The sequence below is a fragment of the Parasteatoda tepidariorum genome, chromosome 9 (assembly GCF_043381705.1).
Source record: "Parasteatoda tepidariorum isolate YZ-2023 chromosome 9, CAS_Ptep_4.0, whole genome shotgun sequence".
Lineage (NCBI taxonomy): Eukaryota > Metazoa > Arthropoda > Arachnida > Araneae > Theridiidae > Parasteatoda > Parasteatoda tepidariorum.
The window spans coordinates 29,945,565-29,971,325 of NC_092212.1; the positions used below are offsets into that span (position 1 = coordinate 29,945,565).

The 25,761-nt window shown below is 28.6% G+C and overlaps 1 protein-coding gene across 2 annotated transcripts in view; it reads right to left on the bottom strand.

The window, feature by feature from the left end:
- The window catches only part of LOC107438212 (neurexin 1), a 275,422-nt gene that overhangs the window by 179,126 nt on the left and 70,535 nt on the right, over positions 1–25,761 (bottom strand). For both annotated transcript variants that reach the window (XM_071185922.1, XM_071185921.1), the window contains exons 2-4: positions 23,308–23,710; positions 13,544–13,731; positions 10,519–10,784 (exon numbers count right to left, since the gene is read on the bottom strand). In XM_071185922.1, coding sequence (XP_071042023.1) covers positions 10,519–10,784; positions 13,544–13,731; positions 23,308–23,676 — 823 coding nt within the window. In that variant the 5' untranslated portion in view covers positions 23,677–23,710. The remainder of the gene's footprint in view (positions 1–10,518; positions 10,785–13,543; positions 13,732–23,307; positions 23,711–25,761) is intronic.

A 25,761-nucleotide genomic window follows, 5' to 3' on the forward strand; every position in this document is an offset into this window, starting at 1 on the left:
TTTTTTAGCGAAATGTTTTTTAACCTAACAGAATTCTTTGCCGACTGATATATGAAGAAAATAAAGTAAATATTTAAGTGTTGTGAAAAGAATTTTATTCAGTTGTACAAAGTACTTCAGGCAAAATTTGGGAGCCACGTAAGAGAATTATATATATTAGATCAGAAACACATCATTAAAAGGCAGAATGCTTTGTTTTCAAAACGTAAACAAAACAAAGCAAACGTTGTCACCGGCAGAAAAGAAATACAGCCAAAATTTGGGAGCCACGTAAGAGAATTATATATAATAGAGGATATCACATACCTGTTTTAGCGTAAAAAGGCACATAAATGTTACTTCATTATTTTAAATGATATCACATACCTGTTTTAGCATAAAAAGACACATAAATGTTACTTCAGTTTTCAAATTATTGATCTCCATTACATTTACATCCATTACACGTTGAACGCCACGCTAATTTTGCATGGCTTGCCCGTCTGGCCACACGGTAAATAACTAGAAACTAAATTTGCAAATATTAGACAGATTTTGATACTTTTTTAAAAGGTTTAGTTTACATATCTGAAAAAGTGGTGAATTATATAAGCCTACGAATTGTTTAGAAATTGTAGCGGATAAAAATCTACTAATTTGAATTTAATGAACCAAGAATCACAATTAATAAACTACCACTCGAAAATATTTATTCGTTGTCCGGAGCAAGTTGGCATCTCTGTGTATATAAATAGAACTATTTTTGTGTGTTCTATATTGCATTAATTTCATCAAACCATTTTAGTAACGATAATAATATAAAAAAAATTACAAATTTACTCGAATTATGTGTTTCTAATAATTTTGGCTTCGCGGGTCACCGGTGACCCCCATGACATTCAACGCGTTAAATAAAGTTTTACATCTCCAATAAATCTTTAACTTAAATAACTATGCTATCTATTTAGAGCCTGATTAACAGAAAAGTATTTTATTCTTTACACAAAAGCTTTATTGATATCGTTTGACCAAAATTAGTCTTCTATAATAAAATGGACAAACTTATGTTTCTAATGTTCACCACAAACTATACAATTAATGAAGTACTGTTTATTAGTAATATCATTTAAATTATAGAATAGGAAACTTTGTCACTCCACATGATTTCAATTACAATTAAGGGATTTGTTAGTTGTTTAACAAAACCTTTCTTACTTAGATCGTTTCATTTAACATTAATGTTATCTTTGTGAAAGAGCATATATAATTTCCTTCCATTCTATTATTAATGATAGTACAATGCGTTTGATATCTTATTCACTTAGATATATTGAATATATTGTAATGGAATTCATTGCGTTCAAAAGCTTTCCTGTGCTTGAATTTTATCGTTATTTAAAACCTCATTTTGATGAGAATATGTTTAAGTTTAACTTAATATCAATTGAGTCCACAAAGTCAAGATTGTCATTTGCAAATGAAGCTATTAGCTTAATTAATTCAAGTAATAGTTTTCTGTTTCAATTAAAGATTTAATCAATTTGTACCTAGTGCCCTTTTAAAAAGGAGAAAGTGGTTGTATAAGTGTTTCATCATTAGGATTTATTTTGCGGGTACAAAATAGTAGCATACTATAATAATATAAATATTTATAAATGGATCTGAAACCCATACTTACTGTTGTTTTAAATCTAAATCATCACATAACAGAAATAACTATTTATTTGGTGTAACAATTATGCACTATCATTTTTTTCATACAGTTTACATAAACCACTTTTTCTGACCGAGAATTAATGGATTAAAAATATTTGCTTTTCTTAAACTTATTGATAAAGTTCGATTAAAGGGTTTGAGAAAAAATTTATGATACGCCACATTTAAAAATTGTCCTGAGAGTGCCTTTTTAACCCACTAATGTTCGCTCACAAGAAAGAAATGGTATCACACGTTAGTCAAAATAAGTTCGATCCTGGCACATGACTAATCAACTGGAGCGTGCATATTCAGCAAGGTGTACGTTAAATGTCATGGCTTAAAGTTCTCTCATTGGTTGGGGCGTGGAAGCCTGGAAAGAGGGTTTTCAACTCAGGCACAGTCCACGTCATCTAACTGAGGAAAATAATTACGTGGACTCTCAAAGATACGGGACTCTGCATTTCTGGTGTCATAAAATTACGCATAAACGGTCCCAAAACTTTTTCTTTTATAATTACAGATTAAACATTTTGAAGAAAAGCAAACTATAAGATATCACATATAGATTCATATTTAAGAAAAACAAACAATAAGATGTCACATATAGTTCATAATAAATAAAATATATCATGTTACATTTACTAAATTTAAAAAAGCTAATATTAATTCTGATTTTTAAAATAAATAGCTCGTTTTGTAAAATTAAAATTTATATTTGGAATTTTATTTAGAAGAATAAAAACTACAAATATAAAGTCAAATGTAACACTTTTCTAAACTTCCTTGAAATATATGGATATGAATTTAAATTCCGTGGATATGAATTTAAATTCAAGTAAACAATAATTTTAATTTAAGAAAGAAACTTATCACCGTAAATTTAATTTCCATTTTAATCCAATCTAATGTTCTTTTAGAAAAAAGAGGAAGCTTGACTTCTCAAACTGACTAAAATATTCGAAAAAAGCTCCTTTTCGTAAAATATTAATCTCACACTCTATCATGTACTTTGAAAAGTAAATTCATGTTTACAAGTTAAAGTTAAACGTTTTAAAGAAAAACCAAACGATAAAAAAAGAAAATTCAATTTTAATTTCAGAGAAGATAGAATTTTTAGCTTCATAAAATTTCATTTAAATTGCACTTGTTTATTTTACAACTCCATTGTTCCATTTCAAAGGGCTCTCGAGGTATGGTTTATTTTTCAAAACTATTTTCTATCACAAAATAAAAATGTAATTTACATTTTGATGTATTCTCTCTGGTTCATTTAGTTGAGTCTATGAATTTAATTAAATTTTTTGAGAGAGAAGTTTATTATATAACTGAATGAGATTAATTGAGAATTTTTCTGATTTTCTCAATTCCCAAAGTCAAAAATTATGCTCCCGTTTTCCAGTATTTTTGAGCATCTTAATTGCATTCTCCTATTGGGCCTCTTGGCAGAAAGCTCTGATTAAATATTTTTTCTCAAAGAAATTTAAGAATACAATGAAATGAAGTTTTTCAAGGTTATGTAAAGTAATTTAAATTTTCTTTTGTGCGCATTTGATTTTTTCATTTTGCAGCTAAACTCTTTATTTTCTAGTAAGTCACTTTTGGGAGCAAACAATGCCAATTTTTTTCCTGATTTGATTACATTAATTTTGATATTTCTATACGAAGTTAAATATTCATGAATTTAGTTTTAGAGTTCTTATTCTCTTTATTATCTAATAAGTCACTTTTGAACGCAAACAATATGGAATTCTTTCTTCATTTGATTATATTAATTTTGATATTTCTATACGAATTTCAATATTCATAAATTTAGTTTTATAGATTTAGAAAATCAGTACGTAAATAACATAATATAATCTATGTAAAATCCTACTATGATAAACTGAAAATATGTTTCAGAAATGTAACTTTTTCTCACCTTAATAACCTGATCTCTTTTTGTTTTATTTCGCATTTTTAGAGGAAAAATAACATGAAAATCACAATTTTATTTTTTTTCGAATTTTCAAATGTTTGTTATTTTTATTCTAATTTTTTTCTCGCACAAACTGAAAAACTAAAAAATAAATAACCTTCAGTTGATTCTACTAACCAATCAAAACTATAATTTCTAAAAAAGAAGGTTGTTTTTTAGCAAAGGAGAAGGAAAAAACTATAAAAATTCGTTTATTTTCTTAAAGTGAGTCGGTAGGGAATATATCAATATTGCTAAAACTGACCTTTTTCAATGTACATTTTCTAAGAAACTACTTATCATATCGCTTTGGAATTTTTTGGGTAGAAATTTTAGATTATGTGAGTTCTATACTGTGGTAATGCTCTAGAGTTGACAGGAATACAGTTTGAGTTATGAAAGATGTTTGCTCAAAACCGATGAAGCTTTTTCAAACATTAAAAGTTCTCAGTTCAAAATTTTTAAAAAACATTTCTGACAAAGATATGTATTAACAGTTGTCATTGTGTAAACATGTATATGTAAATATTCTGTGAAAAAAAAGATGAAGCAATATCTTGTTTACATGCTGAGAAAAGTACATCGAAAATAGTCAGTTTTAGCATTAATTGTATAAACCTTACAGAAGTTTTTAAATACTACATATCTCAATGGATATGGGTACTACGGTGACAGTATTTAAATATCTTCAGAGTGGAAAAAGTTTCTAGGTATATTTGCCTACGAACAGTCTTTGAGTAAGGTCAGAAAGCATATATTTCAGTTGTTAATTAAAACGCCAAGAGAACGAAAGATAGTACTGTAAAACTTTAAAGGAAAACTAGGAATTTAGTTATTACGCCAATTGGGTAGCTCGCGGATCAATAGTAAATGCAAGCCATAATCGTTGTTTCGTATTGTCAAAGTATAGTTGAACCATATTTTTCTCAAATTTATTTTTTGCCCAAAAAGCAGACAAAATGACTGCATTGTGAAAGAATAACTAATGTATAAAGAAATTTGCTTAAAATTAATTTTTAATATTTTTGATATTATTTTCAGTTATATAACAAGTTGTTAGTAAATATTAACAATAAAAAAATATATGTTGTACAAAAAGTCACAAAATTTTAAGAAATTGTGTCATCTTTGTTTATCTAATTGAAATTAAAAAGCAGTCAAAATTACTTCCTTGGGCCATCTAGTGTTAAAACTTTCATCCTCTCAGTCCTATTTGTGTAAAAACCAAAACACATCAATACATATTTTTTGAAAAGGAAATTGGTTTATACATTAAAAAAAGTCTCGAGATTGATTTCTGAACATTAAAGTAATAAACAAAACGCGTAAATTTCTCTTTATTTCATCGTTAAATTGAAATGTTATTATTATAATTTTTAAACATCGTCAGAATCTTATAAACAATTGCTCTAAATCATAAAGTTTTTAAAATGCGATTTTATTTTATTAAAATTCTAAACCACCAAATTACTTCTTAAATATTTTGTATGCTGCTACCACTTCTTAAAATTGTCGCACGAAATTTCAAAGCACTTCTGTGCATCCATTCTCTTTTCAGCACTTTATTCTTATAAATGTCAACTATTCCATCACAGTCCTTGAAACAACACGACAGTTACATCCAAGAACCGCGAAACAACACACACGGAATAACAAACTAGAAACACATCTTAAATAAATGTCTCTTCTTAAAATACACGAACACATCCGTACGCCTGCATGGAAACATAATTGAGAACGTCACGAGACGAAGTTTCGTGCCTCTCGAGCAAAATTCTACTCGGAATCGATTGACAGAGTAGTATATTCTCAAGTGATCTTTTCTCGTTCGTTATTCAGTTTGCTTGTGTGGCAACATTGCAGTAGTCGTCTACTTTTCCAGCAACTTCGACTTGGAAAGGAAATTTGATTACACTTCGTTTGTTTTGAAGCCTTTTCGTCCAGCTTTCATTAATTTAATTTATAAGTACTGTTTCAAATTCTAATGTGCAGTGTTAAGTTGTCAAAGACATTTGCAAATAATTCAAATTACCCTTTTTAAAGCACTTTCTGCGATGAAAACTTGGAATTTCACGAGATATGAGAAAGGTGATATGCAAATTAGAAGCAATCGTTCCGAAACAAATTAAAATTTTAAATGATACGTTGTGTGTTTTAAACAAAGACATTTTTCAATTCTTCAAAGAGGAATAAAATATATGGTAATATATGGAATTTTTAGTTTCCGCTTGAGACTAATGCATGATTGGAATTTTAGAATATGAATAATTTAATATTAATTTTTAAAACTTTAAAGTTAATCAAGCAATTTTCAATGTTTAGTTAACCTTTTGAACAATTAAATAAACTGATAGGAATTTACAGAAATTTATTTTAATGTCAGTTAATAAAACATGTCATTAAATCACACTAGAAGGCCCAGTTAGATATAGTTTTGCACTATCGCGTTCAAGCTAATTTTGGTCCAAACTTTTGCTACCACAAGATAACGAAATATTCATATGTATCTAATCAGACTGGTATTAAAATTAGACTAAGACAAAGCTTCAACCAGAAAAATTAATTAGACTAAGCTTAAGCCAGAAAAAAAACTAGACGAAGCATCAGCCGGAAAAAACATTTTATTCTGTCAGAATCAAACTTATGATTAAAAAAAAAAGTCGCACTATAATACAGACTGAAAAAAAAAAACTAAATTTCAGTCAGAATATGACAAGCAATATATCATTTAGAAGGGAGCAAATTATAATTCAGCCAGAAGTAGCCAAATTAGGTTTATGCACGAATTAAGATTCGGTTAAACTAAGACAAACAGTCGGAATCACGGCCAGAATTTAAAGGTTGGAATAGAAATAGACAAGCTATAAAGGTTAAATAAGCTATAATTTAGTCACATGGAAACAAATTAAAATTCAGTCAGAAAGAGCCAAATTATGTTTTGACATAATTAAGATTCAATCACAATAAAACAAACGGTCGGAATCACTGCCAGAATCTAAAGGCTATACTTAAAGTATAGTTTGATCTGGAGAAAAAAAACAATTTTCATCAAAATCAAATGAAATTATGATTCAATCAGAAAAGACAAAACCCCGATTTCATCAAAATCGAAATAAACTCTGATTCTGTCAGCAGTAGATACGTTATGATTTAATTATAAAACAAGAGCAAGAAATAAATATCAATAAAATGTATTAATGTCAATGAAAGGCTGTTTGAAATAAATTAAAGTAATGCAAAATGTGATTTTTTTTAAATAATTATTAGACCTAATTTATTCCTTCCTGCTGTTTAATTTGGTATGCATACTAGCTGCATAAATTAGAATAGAAATTAAGAAGTTGAAAATTCTGCAAAATAAAATTCCACGTTTACTTTCTTCTAATTTTTTTATTAAAAAAACTAAATTCCACAAAATAAAAAATATATTTTCTGCAAATAATAAGTCAATACGATTATTAATAATTATTAGACTTAGAAATATATTAATTCTTTTCCGATTTTTTTAGCATGCATACACACTTTACATAAATTAGAACGCAAACTTGAAGGTAAAAAAATTCTTCATAGTCAAATCGTATTATAAAATTTACTATTTTTTAAGAAGTAAACTAATTACCACAAGTAAAAAATATCTATTTTGTAGTTTTATAAACAATACGGCGATACGTTTCTTTAATAACTTATTAGACTTAAACATTTATTAATTGTTTTTGACAGTTTTATTTTGCAGGCATTCTAACTACATAAATTCGAAGGTTTGAAAATTGTTCGTAATAAAGTTTCACGATTACATTACACAATTAAAAATAAAAATAAAAACTAATTACTACAAGTGAAAAAAATATCTATTTGATAAGCAATACTTCAAAATAAAAAAGAAGCGAAAAATTACCATTAATAATACTATTATTATATGGCTGTTTGATATTGTTTTTGTTGTACCGTCAGAAAAAAAAACTGTTTACATTGAAACAATTTTAGAAGTTAGGCGAAAACTTTCCATACAGAACATGACGTGTGCTAAAGGAAGATAAAACTCCTAAACCAGACGACGAACTTAAGCCTTTAACACTTCGATTACTCACCAACAGCAAACAACAAAAAAAAAGTTCTTTTAGTTTCTTTTCTTTCACCAAACGATATCTAATTCCTTGCGCCCAGGGACAAACGCTCCAAGCTGTGTGACACAGAAATTCTCTTCGGGAAATGGTAGAAATTGAAACGAATCGATGCTGGCGAAGAAACAAGGAATACCAAACATGTTGAAAATAATTTTTTACCAGTTTGGGGACATTGCTTAAGGAAAGATCAGAAAGAGGCAGTTGAGCTTGAAGATAAATGAAATACCAACGATCAATGCTGCGTAGAACTTATTTCTTTTTCGTTTCTATATATAGAAATAATACATATCTTGAATTATAAGAGATTTGATTGATGTCCCTGTGGACTAGTTGTGTGATTCTGGGCATTTTCCATTTACTAACAGATGAGTATGTCGGATTTAATTTGTAAAATGGGAGTTGGGGACATGACTTTGTATTTTTATTCTGTAAGAAGAAAACCAATCCTTTTCGAACGTAAATAATAAAAGAGTTTTATGTTTCGTGTAGGCGGAAGTACATAAATCAATAATAAATGCAATTCAGAACATAAGTTAAAAAGAGAGAGTGGAAAATAAAGAGCAACATTCTTATTCGAAAACCGAAAAACTCAAAAAGTTTTTTTCGGAAACGATATTTTATTTATTAATTCCAGAAGCAGTGTTTTTTTCGTTCGATCTAACCATGAGCAATGAGCCAAGTGTATTTCTTTATGGATGAATATATTTAGCTATTTATTCGGATTGAAATTTTTTTGCAAAATTACTCAATTGGAGATGGCATCAGAACTTAAAATTTATGATTTTAAGAATTTATTGAGATTACATAGATATATATAGTTCATAGTTGGATACTTTGTCATTTAGCTCTTTTGTGGGTCTTCGTCCCCCTAATCTTTCTATACTGCCTCCGGCAGTACGCATACAACACCAACCATGGCTATAAGCACCTATCCCCAATCTTTCAGGTCTCTATCTTTTAACTCCATGCAATTTTAAACCCGGTCAGACGACGAAAACAGCTCTTGAGTTTGTGCTATTTTCTCCATACTTCCATATTCCAAACAATCAGAGGATATTCAGATTTAACGTGAAACTTGCTGTGTATTCCCTCCTGTTTACTATTCTACGAGGATCGAACTTGCAATCCCCAGCTCTCTACCTGTGGTGTGAGCGATGCCATAACCGATTGCACCAGTGGAGCTCTTGCCTTCCGCTGCATTGTTTTAAAATTTCCAGTGCTTCTTTTAAATATAATAGAATTAATTCAAGTTGAAATAGTTAAACCTAATCAAACATAATAACCATTAGATCATGAATACACCTTCGACCTAAAAAAGAGATAGAAAGCTAAATGTGTCACTATATCTAAACCGGGAAACTGTCAGTATCGGTTAGATGTAAACGAAGTAAAGAAAGGTAAAGATATTTTCATCCAAACCACCGAACACTCTTTTTTTTCCAAAAATTGCTCAGAAAAAATGCCTACCATGCTTTACTAAACACGATTGCTAATTTTTCAACTGTCTTATATTGCTAATTTTTCAACTGTCTTTCAACTGTCTTATAAGTTATAAAAATAAGAAAATCGAGGTATTTTGACAGTTAAGAAATGTTATTGATTTGCAATAAATATTTAATTTTTTAAACTGTCTGTTAATAATATTTTTAAAATAAAATGAATGCGAACGTTCAAACATTTTGTTTGCTTTAAACACAAGTGTTTTGTACTGTTTAATTTTTTCAGGGCAGTAAAATGCAATTATTGCTAGAGAGCACCAGAATTTTTGAAAAATTTAATCTAATTAAAAAAAATTGACTTAATTATCTAAATCATATGTTACGCGAAATAGTGGCTTCAAAGAACTTCGATATAAATTTGTATTGAAGTAATTAAAGTAATCTTAGAATCAAGGGTTGAATCACTTTTCAGTATCAGAGAAGTAGACGGAAAATTAATAATTGTTCTAGTTAAATCGTATGTAACAATATCTTAAATTGTAGTTCCGAGATTTGAAATTGCTCTATTCAAAAGAACGTTTCGAGAAGCCTGAATCAAAATAGGTATTCTAAGAATTAAACATAAAACGCATTTTCTATTTTTAGTAGATTTGGTGAGTAAAATTGTAAATTAACTTACATAGAACGACGTTCTAAAAATGGAAGGTTTGCTTAACGTTTGGTTACTTTACTTTGATAACGGTTTGTTTCGAAGTTCTTTTTACAAGAACTTGGAACTAAAGCCAAGTTCTTTTAATAGAACTTCGAAATAAACCGTTATAAAAGTAAGCTCACGCCAGTTCACATCAAGCACACTTTACATTTTTTCAGAGCACCGTTCTATGTAAATTAATAGCTGATCTATTTAAATTATATGTCCCGTTACATTGTATTGTCAATCCAAAATTTAAAATAAATTCAATTATACATCTATATTAGAGTAAACAATATAAGAAATAAAGGTTAAGCACACTTCCTTTTATTATTAGAGAATCGCGAGGGGGAAAATGCAAGTTAACGAGTCTTCTATCTAAAACATCGAATTGTGACTCCACAATTTTAAATCATTCAGTTAAAAAAGAACTTCAATATAAATCGGTATAGAAGCAAGTAAAGTAATCTAAGAACCAAACGTCAAGCACACTTTCCACTTTCACATAATCGTAGAGAGGAAGAAAAAACTAGTCTCAGCCAAACACAGCTGATAATGTCACTCCATTTATCCAATTGCCACATCTGAAGCTATAAAGAAGAAGTAAAAAAAATCAAGAAGTTTGAAGCTTACTCTGTTCGCAGAGATCTCCTTCGTAATCTGTAGTCCTGCAGTCACAAATGGGGCCCCCATCTGTGGAAATGCACGATCCACCATTTAAGCAAGGATTGCTCAGTTCACAATGATCGTGGACCGTCACCGTTTCTTCCCCATCTTGGCTGCTCATCAGATTGTTGGAGGAAGAGGAGGATCGAATGCCTTGTGACTCTTGAAGATCTTGCTGCTTAAGGACACCGTCATCGCTGGTGAAAATGACATCTTTAACTGCTCCCTGGAACCTGCAAGACATAGAGGAGAATTGCAGTTCAAAAGGAAGTGTCCATTTTTGCGCTAACTTCTGTCAACAAATGTTATCACTGTTGACCTCCTGTTGTTGTTTTTGTCATAAAATTTTTTTTGTTTCATTATGTATAGGGTTGTTGTACCAATCCTCAATTTATATTAGGAAACATGTTCTTTATTTGGTCTCGCCTTTTACTAATTTAAAATAATGTTTACGTCCAAAAAATTTTCTAACTTGTTAACACGTTAATGAAACTATCTTAACATTAAACATTGATGCATATATTTTCGTGTGTTTAATGTGTAGTAATTGGGGAAAAATATTAGAACATTACGCAGAACTTCTTAAACTCTACAATATACAGGGTATCTCAAGAAGTCATTTTATAGGAAAACACATGTTTAATTCAAAATTGAATTTTTTTTTTATTGAAACCTAATCTGTGTACAATTAAGGAATACATATGAAATAAAATATGGGATTTTGTGGGCACATATGTACAATCGAAAATTTCTATTTTTTTTCTTCGAAACTTTCAATGATTATTTTACATAAAGAGCTTAATGGGTGAACTAGGTAAGTGATATTTTCAGGAAAATTTATTAACAGGAAAAACAACATAAAAACATTAGTTTTCTGTTGTTCATATGTACAAGAGTACCGAGAAAAAAAATAATACTTAGTAATGCCAAACGCAAAAGCTTAAACATTTGCTGAACTTCGATAATTGAATGGAATTTTACAAAAAAAAAAATAATGTGAATTCAATTTTAATAAAAGCAGACACAGTTTTAAAAAATATAGAATTAATTTTTTTTAATTGTACGATATTTACTTTAAATTTTGACAAATTACAAATTCTGAAGAAAAGAAAACAGATAACTACATTTCCATGCATTAACGACCTATTTATTTTTTAACCCATTAAAGACTAATGATTTTTAAGAAATCGTAAAGATAAACAATATTTAAGTCATAACAAAAATTATCTAAAACTATTTAATCATTAAATTCGTTAAGTCTTAGCATTTTTATTTCTTTCTTATAATTCCCATTCCATTTAGAATAAATAAATTTCATAAACCGTGTTATAATTCCATGGAATTCAAATCTCTGTTAGAATTCCGGTTTTGAATATTTATTCCTTTCAGTGAGAAAAATTAAAACGTCTTTCAAACTTTATTTGAATTCTAAAATTTCATTTTTGAGTTAATCGGATTTAAAATAGTTAACTTTAACCATTCCTTAATTAAAAAAGAGAGTTCGTGCGGTTAAAAGCTTTAACAGTTATCGCGTTATTCAAATGCAATTTAAATATTTATTTGATTACTGTATAAATCGTTATTTATTTTATTTTATTCATGAAAAGTAGTTATTAATTTCGCAGTTTCCCTATTTCAGCTTTCATATGAAGAAAAAAATCAGATATAAAAAGTCGAATCTTTTGAATTACTGAGAAATATTTCATTTAGATCAATTAATTAAATGTGATCTAAAACGTAAAATCTGATGAATCCTCACAGGTAATTGTCATAGGAGATAGGAATAGTAAAAACTTTTTATCTCACGCTATTGTTTTGAAAATAAAAATACCTATCTTTGGAAAAGCAAATAAGGGAAGAAAAAGAGAAAAAAGCAGACCTTAAATCTACAAACGTAAGAGCTATTAGAAAGGAAGAACTTTTCTTTTTTCATTTCTTTTGTTCAGAAAATAAAGGTAGTTAATTTTAGGAACGCAAAAAAATCCAAATCCAGGTGGATTCTGATCTAAATTACATAATTTCATGAAGAGAAAATCTTTTATAATCTAATAAAATTAAAAAAAGTTAATTTTTAGTTTTTTTAAGGTTAAGTTTTCCAAAAGTTTAGTGTCCCGAAAGTTTAGTTTCCTAAAATAAAACAGTTTTTTTTTACGGGAAAAAAAATGAAAAATTTAAAATTCAAAGAAATGAGAATCAAGAGATGTAAGAGTAGCAAAGAGAGAAAACCTTTTATTTCTTACTACAAATCAGAATTTTTTTTTTAATTTTTTTAGAAACAAAAAAAAAATCAGATTTAAATTTCACAATTGTAAAAAGTGAAAACCTTTTATCTCTTACTTGTATTCAGAATACAAAGTGGTATTTCTTTATAGTCAAATCTAGAAAGATCTGTTGTTTAAATTCAGATTTTGAAAAAATACAAAAAAGAAGAAAAAAATTATTTTACTGTCGTGCAAAAAAAGTTTTTTTTTTTTTTTAAAAAAAAAAAAACAACAACAAAAAAGAGTGATCAAAATTCCAAAATTTGAAGAATTGCACAAGAAGAGAAAACTCTTTTATCTCTTCTTTCAGTTCCATTAGTTTACTTTATTTTTGAAGCAAAAAAAAAAATTCACATCTAATATCCAGACTTTGATGGACTACAAAAAGAGAAAACTTTTGTCTTTCAATTGTTCAGAAAAAAGGTTGTTTTTAAGAAACGAAAGAAAAAGTCTGATCTATAAGACGGAATTGAAAGAAGAGAAAAGCTTTTATTTCTTGTTATTATTCAAAAAAGATGGATATTTTTCAGAACGCCAAAAAGAAAGAAAAAACTTTTAAAAACGTCATTTGTAAATATTTTATAGCTAAAATATATTCAACGGTAATGATTACATTATTATAGTTTATAATGATCAACGTCTTTTCATTTTATTACTTAAATAGTATATTATCTTATATATAACACACACATTTTTAAAGTTAATTTATATTTAATAAATGAAAAACTTACCTTGGCTCAAAAAAAGCAGAGGGTAGAGCCAGCAACGACAATTTAGAGCCATACCAAGATGGAAGGCCTCCAATAAATACGGCGCTATTTGTGGTTGTATTGCCAAATATGTAATCAGGACCGGCAGTAAGACGTTTTTGTACGTCAGCATCAACGGACAATATCGTTTCTTCTGCATTTCTGGTAATCTGAAAATAAAAGTTAAATTATATAATTTATTAAGTAGAACAATAATTAGTTCAAAAAATAAATGTAACTCTTTTTTAAGCTTTTTGAATAAATTATACAGAATTACATTAAAAGTTATAGATTGACTACAAGAGTAAATTCTCTTTCTTTCCTTTAAGTAAAGACCTGGTCTCAACTTTAACAGAGCCGCACTTACTTACACATGTACACACATCCTCACATTCCTTTAACTCGTCCCCCTTTTGTATGTATTTCCAAACTGTAAGTACTGTAAATATTCATTAGTGTTTATTTTCCCATTGTACTTTATTTCTTCCTTTTTCCATGTACTTTTTTATAACTTGAAATTTTGTTAATACCAAATAATGGCTAAGTGTCATTTTTTTTTCCTCTCAAGAACTCCATTTTGCTCCCCAAACTTTATTTTTGTCATGTATGTTTCTTAGTCTAATTTCAGGATGAAGGGGAAAAGGGCCGTAAGGCCTCAGACGCCCAGTTCCACTACAACGAAAGAAAGACTTATTAGTTTCCTTGTGTTCCCTAGGAACAATATGGGTCCTATATATCAGGTGAATCGAAGAATTCTATGTAGGCCCGATGCTAGAAAAATAACGGTCCTTTGAACATTTATTTAGCCTAGATTCGTGAATATGAGGGTCCAAGTTATTTTGCTGCTAGGTTTTTTTTCTTCATATTCTTTAAAAAAAAACTTCTATTGCTCAAAAGCAATTTCTTACATCCTTCAAAGCTGCAATCAACATCAATAATGCAGAATTTACAGCAAAAAAAAAAAATTAATCAACAAGCAAATTCATCTTTAAGTTAAAATTATCTTACAAAATTCATAAAAGAAATCATTAAAAATTTTTAAAAAAAATTGCGAACAATTTCCTGCAGGAGAAAAACTCAAAAAAGGAAAAAAGTGCAATAATTATCAACATCCTAGCTCTGGTTATAAGCCGAATTGCGAACTTTCTAATGCCAACTTTTTGGGGAAAATTTCTTCTAATGGTAGCTAAATTTATGTTTTAATGTATTATTCTTTGTCTTATAAAAGTGATTCAATGTTATTTTCCACAAAAATGCGTGCAAATGATTAAAAAGTTCTTGTGAAGCGCCATTTTGTTCCAGCTCCTTCGTGACGAGACTTTTAAAATGTTGGCAAAATTAAAAATTCTGAAAGCTTTAGCTTTTAATTTCATTCGACTCTATAAATTATTTTTTCGAAAAGCGTATTAGTTAACAGCCCTGTTATAAATTTAGCAGGGCGCCCAATGGTGCCCAAAAATTCTTATTGTTTTAGCATTAAAGCTGTGGAAATTCACCTAATTCAGTAACTACTCAAATGTGATAAAGTTTTACCCCGCCCATAATGTAACTCTATACGTGTTCGAGTTCTTGAATTATTGTAGTTATCAGGACTGTTTCAAGATAACTTTTTAAAAAGACGAATTGAATTTAATGAAAAAAAATTTACACCACTATAACATCTTCAAATCTATTAAATTTTGACTAAGGACGAAGCAATTTAATTAAAATTGGTAGATCAATTTTGAAAAATGTGCATACTTTGGAGCATAATTTTCAAAAATTATGTGCTAAAAATATTCATATATGAGTTAAAAATATTTTCATTTTTTTTTAATGCGGTGGGCTTAAAACTTCAAAACTGATTTTATAAAACAAAATCATGGAATTTTTCCTTTTTCCAGGTTGTGGATAACCTGTATTTGGTGAGGTATCCTTTTTGGGTTCGATCTGAGGAGTAGGGGAGAGTGGGGTCAATTGTAACATTTTTTACTTAACTATTTTTAACTAACAAAAAATCCTATATATTATTAGTATTAATTGACAGACGAGTAAAGTAGACTATCCTCTACTAGAAAAAAAAATAAATACCTGATTTTAAATGTTATTATATTAGTTATTAACAATTTTTGACAGTCGTGCACTTGTTACAATTGTCCCCACTTACGGGGTCAATTGTAACAGTTCATAAATTCAACTAAAACATAGTTAATTATACATATTATCATAGTTGTGATATATTTTTTTATTGATCAAAATAGTAGTGATATTTTAGGAGTAAAAATAATAATGAGCAGAGACCTAAAGGGTTAAACTTTTAACTTTAAGGGGTTAAAAATTTTAATTTATGCTGTGAAAGGTGACAAATAAAATAATGCACATGCAACATAATATAAATGATATAGGAAACTATTGGTGGTTCTTAAAGAGTTAAGTAATGGTTTGTAAACATAAGATTATTTATTTTCAGCTGTTACAATCGTCCCTTTACTTATTGTTACAATTGTCCCCAAGACGCCATTTCAGCTTCATTTGTTAAAAACAATGCTAGTTAATTAGCAAAACTAATCTTTTTTTTTTTGAAATGTTAATTAAAGTGTCCACTTACATATTCGGTTACTAATTTTTATTTGTTTAAACAAAATTACTTTGTTACAATATAATATTCTAATACCAAAAAAAGTACTTGCGTGGCGTGAAAATATCTTTTGTGATGTAACTCTTTCAAAAGTACATAAAAATGATTGCCATCAGGGGTGTACATGTAGATTTATTAAATACACCTTGTGCACCACCTAGGAACCAAATCTAGAACCCGACACTCGAAATTTTTTCTCTTACAATCGTACCCTGTTACAATTGACCCCACTCTCCCCTATAATAATTTTGTGGAACCACTGAATATCCTGCTTTAGTGGTGTCAACTACTAATTCAAAATTTTCTCAGGGTGAATGTTTATTGGGGGTAAATTCATGTTCAACAGAGCGTCGAGTAGTCTTTCAAAATTGTTATGGCTACAGTTAACCTGCTTTGTCCCGAATTTATATATTGAAATGATACAAAAAGTGGTTTTATGGAAAAAGTGATATAATATATTTTCAAAATTAATTGTTTTTTCTAATGTTAGGGCATTCAAAAAGTCTTTGATAGATCAAAAAGTACTAGCTCTTTGTAATTCTTGATCCACTCAGAAATAACTAAATCATTGTGGTATCTGAGAATCTTTTAATTCACCCAGATAAAAGAAAATGCTGAAAAAAGTTTCCCACCACAATGAATGTTTTTGAAAAAAGGAACTGTCCTAAATATATGACGCTGGGCGTTAACCGGTTAAGCTATCCAGGGCTACCAACTACTACGCTATTAGCAAAATACTTAATAAAGTGGTAGACATAAAAACTAAAACTCCCAGAATTTCTGGCAATCTTGCCAATATTTTAAAACCCTCACCACGAGAGAGCTGGAATGAAGTGCGTTAACTTGCACAGAAGCCGAATCTGTTGGCATCTCTGTAAAGAATAACAAGAACTTATTTTACTCCTTGCAAAAACCAGCTATTATTGAATAGTTATACTCTCTTTCTATTTATTCCTTCTCCAGTTTTTTTTTCTTCCTTTTTTCCGTCTTACTTTCAAGCCTATAGTTAGTGCTTATATAAAACTAAATCGTTTACTTGAAGAATCAATTAAAAAAAAAATGATTTTGCAATTTTAAAAAAAAAACTGCGTTTTTCATCACATTTACTTTTTGCTTGAAGTTTGGGGAACTCAGTGCTAAAAGAGTTAAACATACGAAGAACTAAAAAAAGGTTTTTGCTGCAAGCGAGAAATAAAGTTTGGACTCTATTTTTCAATGGATTTCTTCACGCCCAAAACTTGCGTGTGGAAGAAAGCTGAATAACTAGCAATTGTAAGATTTATTCTTAAGTTAACTCTCTTTTAAAAAATATAAGTTTCAAGCGAAGTCTTTCATTCAAGTTATTAAACAAAATCGAACAAAACAAAAACTTAGAAAAGGGAAAGCTGTTCTATGAAAATGTTAGTAATTTCGATTCTTAAGCGTTAATAGCGTCGAACGTTTTCAGAGTTTTCATGCGAGTAAAGCCTCCACACGGTTTTTTATAGGTAGTCCGATCAGACCACTGTGAAGGATATCCACTTTCCAAACGAGTCACTTAATACAAAATCTAGTTAAAGTAAGAAAGTGGTAGCAAATATATGACTAAAAATTTATTTTATTTATGAATATTATTGGTTTGCCTTATTCACTTGTCAACCACTACAGATTCAATTCTCAAATATATAAGATAAATTTCTCTCAATTACTTTCATAAAAGGTTTTGGGTTCATGCGCACAACTGGTTCACTTTTTAAGCAGTTTGCGCGGACTACTTATAAAAGACCGTGTGGAGGCTTTTTGATGTAGAAGATGATGGTACAATACGTATGATGCGTCAAGGTAATGTAGATTAGACCTTAAACAAATTTAGAATACTTGTGTTAAGTTTGTTTAAAATAATAAGGAAACTCTAAGGTGAAATCTTAATAATTTGTAGCTAATTGATTATAATTGCATGGTTCGAATGAACTGATAGGTAGTTAAAAATTTGTGTTAAGTGCGCAAAATAAAAAATGAGACTTTTGAATAACTTTGTATTTAATAATCAGTTTTTCACGTACAAAGGACCAATCTAAATCATTCCAGAGCCAAACCTTAACTATGCCAAATAGTTGAACAGGTTATATTTAAAAGTTTTACAAAGATGTGTTTTCAAAATTTCTTTTCTAAATAAATTTCAACCAATTCCGTTGATAATTTGAATTTTGATACATGACTTAAAAATATGTACAAATATGTATACCTTACAATTTAAATTTTTGTCCATTATTAAATTAAATAAGAATTATTTATGAATAATAATTTTTTACTCTTTAGATATCTTTCTATCTTTGAATAAACGTGTTTTGTTGCAGTGTGCAATAAGGTTTTGATTCGCTTAAATAGTTCAAATGGAGTGAAGTATATCTTTGAATAAACGGGTTTTATTATTGTGAGCAAAAGCTTTTGATTTTTTTAAATAGTTAAAAAAATATGAAATATGTAAATAAAACTGATATTTAGGGTTCTCAATTTTGACTGTTCTACAAACTAAACAATTAGAATCCTTTATCCCTGATAGTAGACATCTTTCTATTTTAAGAGAATCATCCGAAAATAATACATGTTTATTCAAAGCAAGTAAGTTTTTGTGATTGATTTCGTAACTTGAACTATCGTTGAAAATAATTAATACGTTATGTCAAGTCAATCTCTCAAAGCATAACATTGAATTTTTATATTGATAAATTCACTTACTCGATCAGAAATTATTCAGATATTCTATATTATATTTTGTTACAAGTACATCAGTGAGCAAAAAAAACCGGACCACCTTGAATAACTTTTGATCTAATGATCATATTTTCACGTTCTAAAATTTAATCTCAATGATTCGAGAAGGTGACCTCAAATATAATTAATAAGTGCAGACGATATTTTAAGTTACGAAATCAGACACAAAAACGTGCTTTCTCTGAATAAACATAACTCTTTTTGACGGACTGGATTTTTGATTCCCAAAATATAAGGGGTAGCCGCAATTTGGGAAATATGGTCCCAATAGTTTGGTCAGAAGAGCACTCCAAAGTTTGTACACCTTAAACTTAATTTTACTTTTTTGAGGATTTCGCTATATCCTGAAAACTTTTTAATCTGATTGAAAAAATTTATACACAATTTTAAAATTAATTTGTCCAAAGGCGATTCTATGCAAAAAATAATTTTTAGTAAATATTTATTATTTATCATAATTTTATTTAATAATTATAAAAAAACATTTTGAATTGTAATGCATGCAATTTCATTATACTATTTTAAAGAATGTAATTTTACATGACAAAATACAAAATTGAAGAATACAAACAGCCCCCGTTGTAAGCACAAATGTCATGAACTCTATTTATAAACTCAATAAAATAACTTCCTCCCACTATGTATCTTTTACGAAAATATATACTTGAAGAAAGTGATACCTACAAACTAAGTTAAAATGTTTCTTATATGAAGCTTTGTGTAGGAGTACAGGTTTCAACTTAAAAAGAGAAATTATATCGTTGAGACGAAATGAAAGTTCATCTGACGCCCACTCAAACTTAGTTTTTCCTCATCTACGGTGTTCTTAAATTTTTTCCTTAAATCAAAAAAGGATATTTTAAATTTATTTTAGCTGAGATCATGAAAACGGAGAAAGTAATGTGCAAATGTCAAAATAAATTTCTGTTTGTATAGTTACTAAATAAAGGTTTAAAAAAAAAACTTATTACACCCATTATGGATCTCACAAATTCTAAACTCTAAGATTTAAAAATACGACAACAGTATTTGAAAGAAGGTGAGTTAACTGTCTAAGAAATTATTAAAGTAATTTAACATTAACACGTTGAATGCCACGCTAATTTTACATGGCTTGCCCGTCTGGCCAAATGGTAAATAACTACACACTAAATTTGCAAATACTAGACAGATTTTGCTAGTTTTGTAGCATGACATATCTCTTTCTTTCTCTTTATTTAATTAAAATTGGGTGCCTGGGCCGCGCAGCGGCCCCTAACCCATACCTGCCAACTCTTCCGGATTTTCCGGAAGATTTTATTTTCATATTTAAAGTGGTAGTAAATATATACTATTTTTTCTTTTATAAACTTAATTTTTAAATGATTTTGATCACCACTATTCTTACAAAAGTGAAACACATATATTAATATGCGTTACTATCATGGTTGTCAACTTAAGTTTTTTTAAATGCAACGTATTTGTTTGCTTAAAATTGAAGTTTTAATTCCATTTTAATACCACTGGGGAAAATGATAATGAAAGTGATTAAAAGTTGGCAGGTATGCTAACCCATACATCATGATGTATTTACAAGTTGAATTAAAAAACATTTTGAATTATGCAGCATTTAGGTAGCATTACAATGACATATCTCATCAAAGTGGTGAATTATATAACCCTATGAACTGTTTAGAAATAGTGGTGAATAAAAATCTACTAAATGGAATTTATTAAACCAAGAATCACAATTAATAAACTACCACTTGAAAATATTTATTCGCTGTCCGGAGCAAGTTGACATCTCTGTGTATATAAATAAGACTATTTTCGTGTGTTCATACCTGCCAACTTCTAATCCTTTCGAAGATGACTTTTCCCAGTGGTAGTAAAACGGAATTTAAATTACCATTTTTGGCAGAAAAATTCGCTCTATTTTGAAAAAGATTATACAAACTGCGACAACAGTATTGCGTATTATTATATATGCTTAATTTTTTTAAAAATAGTGGTGATTAAAAAAATTATAAATTGAGCTTATAAATTCAAGGAATTTATAGAAAGCATATATTTTAGTACCACTTTAAATATAGGTCTAAAATTTTACGCCAAATGCGTAAAAGTTGGCAGGTATGTGTGTTCTATACTGCATTAATTTCTTCAAACCATTTCAGTAACGATAATAATATTAAAAAAATTACAAATTTACTGGAATTATGTGTTTCTTATAACCTTGACTTCGCCGGTCACCGGTTACGGAGCTGCGAACAAACTCAGTACCGGTCACCGGTGACCCCCATAGTATTCAACGTGTTAACGGTTGCTTGAAAAAAAAATTTAACTATCAGAAAAGTAAAAATAGTTTCGCATATTTGTAGCTGTACGTCTGGGTAAAATGGAAGAAGAATATATAAATTTGAAAATATTTTTTCTAAATGTTCTGATTGTAGTATCAAAATAATCATTTTATACATTCATTAAAAATAATTTTAAATTGAAATTCACGTAACATGAGTTTCTAAGAATCGAGGAAAGTAGTAACAAAAACGCAAAATAGCGTATATAGTCTATAATAAGTATATGGGCAGTATATAGTCTAATGACATGACCTAATAATATGTTTTAATTAGCTTAAAAAACAAATGTGTATTCAAGAATGCTTATTCAATAGTAGAATTGCTTGAATAAAATTTCATATTTTGATTGATTATCGTGACATATATTACGATAAACGTAGGAAATATATGAATAGATTGTTCATTTAAAATCCTAATAATATACTTTAAAATAAAGCCTACACATATAGAAATTTGTATAATTCAAATAGAATTAAAACAAATTCAAAGATTCTTATATAACTTTCAGTACGAATTGTAAGATGACAGAAAATTTTTAAAACAATTATTTTTATTTTTCATGAATGAAACTCAAAAATTAGGAATGAAGGTAAAAAAATTAAACTTTGTAAATAGAAATCATTTTCGTATTAAAATTTATCATTCCAATTAAAACCTACAACGCGAACTTTACTATAATTTACGTGATCATGTCATTCAACTATGGCATATAATTAATTTTCATGAAATTTGAATTTAAAAAAAATTAATAAAAGTACTAAGTTGCACATTCTTTTAGCGTATGATGAATTGATAGCTTTTCTGTTCATGTCATCGTAACTTGCACTTTTTTAAGAAGTTTGAAATTTCTACAACTAATTTTTTGTTCTGTAGTCACTTGGTTATATTTGATTCGTAAACATTATTTAAAATTATACTATTATTGATATTATTATTGATATATATTATTATTGATAAGTAATAATGTTTACGAATAATTACATTATTCGTAAACATTATTACTTATCAATTACTACAAAAATCACGAAACTACTCAATCACGAAAGCTGCTAAAAAGCATTTATCTTCAAAAAAAATTAAATATATTTAAGACAAATCTTAAGAATACTAAACGCTTGAAACTCGAAAACATTTTAAAGGTATCATTATCATAATGAAAAGAAAGCTGACCTTGCAATTAAAGGGCGCGTAAGAATAACAACATATGTGATGTCACAAATTCTCTCCCCTCCTTCCTTTATAAGAAATTATAAATAGCATGTTTATATAATTTCAATTATTTCAAACAGTAAGGGCGGGATACCCTGGTTGGTAGGCACTGGATCCATGTACAAGAGGTCGTGGGTTCTACCCCCATCGACAGTTTTACCATCTTCGAAAACGTTTGCTTCTTAAGGAAAGATTGCTTACTTAGAGTTAGTATAGAAGTGTCTATATTTTTGTCCAACCCATGTATTTGTATGAACAATTATCCCTTACTAAGACTCCTCAATTCCTATTAGTGGTAGTATATCCACGTTAAAACTAGCAAAGAATGTCATCTTTAAGATACCACTTTCAACAACATTTCATATAAGATCTTTAAGGTTTAGTAGGGCACAGACGCATAGAAATTTTCCTTATACTCTAAAAATATTAAAAATTACATTAAATGATCAAAATTTGTCACATTTTCATTGACGCTATTAAGTTTTCTAAGATTCATGAAACTCTGCTCTAGAAAACATGCAGTGGCATACCCTCCAACTACTACAGAAATTTTGTAGTAGAAATTTTGTCGAAAAAGTTTTTTCTTAGTGGTAGGGAAAAAGTATTGTATTAATATTTTCATGAATTAGATTTTTAAAAAACGAAGACCATCATTACATTCAAATAATTTAAGCAAATATACTTAAGGTTAGATAGACTAACGATCCATTTCAGTTTAGATAAACATTTGACATTGACTTTATAACTTTCACTACCACTCGGAAATTTTTTTTCGAAGAAATCTCGAATGTTGGAGGACATGTAGTATACACATATGTTGTTGCACTTACTTGCATAGAATGCCACCGACTGTCATGAAGATTTTTCCCAGCAGACAAAATAGCCGTCCCACCTCCGAGGTTAAACCTTAACCTCACGTTTCCTTCTACCAACTTGACCTCAAAAAAATCATACGTTCCTCCGTCGTCTGTGTATAAGAGTAATCCATTGGGTTCTCTCGTTCTAAATTTTAGAGAAAGTGTTCCATTGAGCCCAGCGTTCCATCGGGGAAACTGGGCAAAGGAGGTGGGTGACCCGTCTAGAATAAATGCCTGAGTATGCAAAAAGCTCCAGAATTGGCTAATGAAGAACAGCTGGATCAGCCACTGTTTCCATAGACCGTAGGGTGCTGAAAAGCATGTGGTTGTTCTACGATCCATTTCTTAAGATCAGTGCAAGGGAGTTATCTTCATCCTGTAAGAAGAAGAAAAGATGACATAAATAAAAGCACGGAAATAAATTCGAAATGATAATGTAACATTTATCAAAACAGAAAGAAAATTCAATAGTTATGAAGTTCAGGAAATTTCTGTATTTTATCCTTTACAATGTGATGCCTGCAAGTGTGGGTATCTCTATCCTGATTGGTTGCCGGAACGTGATATTTGTTTACGTTTGCAACTGTTCTTTCCATTCTTTAGTTATATTAGCTTACACTATCGAATAAAAAATTTTATATCTGCCACTTTCGGAGATTATATGTAATTAAGTTCAAAATAAAGAGAAAACATGGAAAAAATTACAGAATAATGAAAATAAAACTTATTGAATTTCTTAAGATTTTTCTTTATATATATATATATATATATATATATATATGTATTTCANGAGAAAATAAAATATTCTATATTCTGGTAGCTGTAAACATGATATTATAAACCTTAAAATTATATTAATATACTTTATTAATATATACTACAACTTTTTAATTTTTCAAAAGGCATATGAACCTTGTTAATTATTATTTAACTACAACTTTAAATAAATAGGAAGAACTAAAATTCCAGGTTGGCAGATTTACCCCCATCACTTCAATGTACAAATCTGGGGAATTAATACTGCTGAAATATAAGAATAAATTTCATTTTAAGATCTCAATTAAATATTTATTAAAGTTAAAAATATATAAATCATTCTGGATTAGAAAGTTTATTTTAGCAATGATATCAGTGAATTAATGAATTCTATTACAGCAGACATTAAGAAATTAATTTTAATAAATGCATTTCCAACGAAAAGAAACTATTCTTTAGCTGATTCTGCAAAATTAATTTATTCAAAAATAAAAAGTACTTTACCGCTATGGGATTTAAAATTTCATTTTTAACGAATTCTTCTCGAAAGTCTACCTAATTTATGTTCGCAAAAGAATAACGATAAAAAACAGAATTTTATAATAGATAATCTCATATTCTGTAACTGACCTTACATTTGTTTGAATTAATGAAAAACGTACGATAATAAGGGGATCTTCTTTGTCGAACAAACGTAAAACATTTTTTAAAAAAAAGAATAATAATAACTGAATGTGAAATTAAAACGAATAAGACGATGAAATAAAAAAGAAAGAAAAACTTTCCTAAGAGACCATTTGCAATACCTTAATCACAATTTGCTGTTTGACTTAAAGTACTAACAAGTTCTGAAACCATGGAAACGAGGAAGAGAGCTCAAAGGAAATAGCAAAAGTAAAATAAAAATAGAACGCTTTTTTTTTTCAAAAGACATCTAATTTTCAGTTTCTTCTTATTGAATTTTATTTTTTTCTCGGTATATTCCAAAGGGAATGATTTTTATTAGACGTTTTATTTACTTTGAAACAATTTCTGAGATCTTGAAGAGTTTTAAATTTTTTTTTCGTTAAAAAGAGATGAAAGTTTCTTTTTGTGTGCTCTTTGATTATCAAAATATGCCCTAGAGGGATATTAGATTAAATCAATAATAAATAAAATAAAAGCATTATGTGCAGATTATAGTTCGTAAATTAAGAGAAATTAGTTTGTCGGGAGGGGACATTAAAGATTTTTTTTTAACTCGCAGTGGAATATTAAAATGAAACGATTAATATGCATTAATAACAAAAGTGATCAAAATGGGAATTTAAGCCTAAGGCAAATTTAGATGTGACGATAATTTAGGAATAGACAAGAATATCATTTCACTTTTTAAAAAAATTAAGAAATCGACACAAATTACCTGCGTTTGTAACTATTTTAAAAACAAATAAATGGTATCAATAAGTAAAGAAAAGTTTTTGCATTTTTTATTAATTTTTTATGTTTTTCAGGATGACCTCAATCGGAAAATTTAAAAAATGACGGAGAATTGTTAAAGAAACACATAGTTTTTATTTACAAAAATATATTTTATAAATTAAGGTAAATATGTCTAAAAAGTAAAAGCGATTATTTTAATTCTTATGATTAAAATGAAATCAAAGTTTTTAAAATTTGCAAAAATGTCTA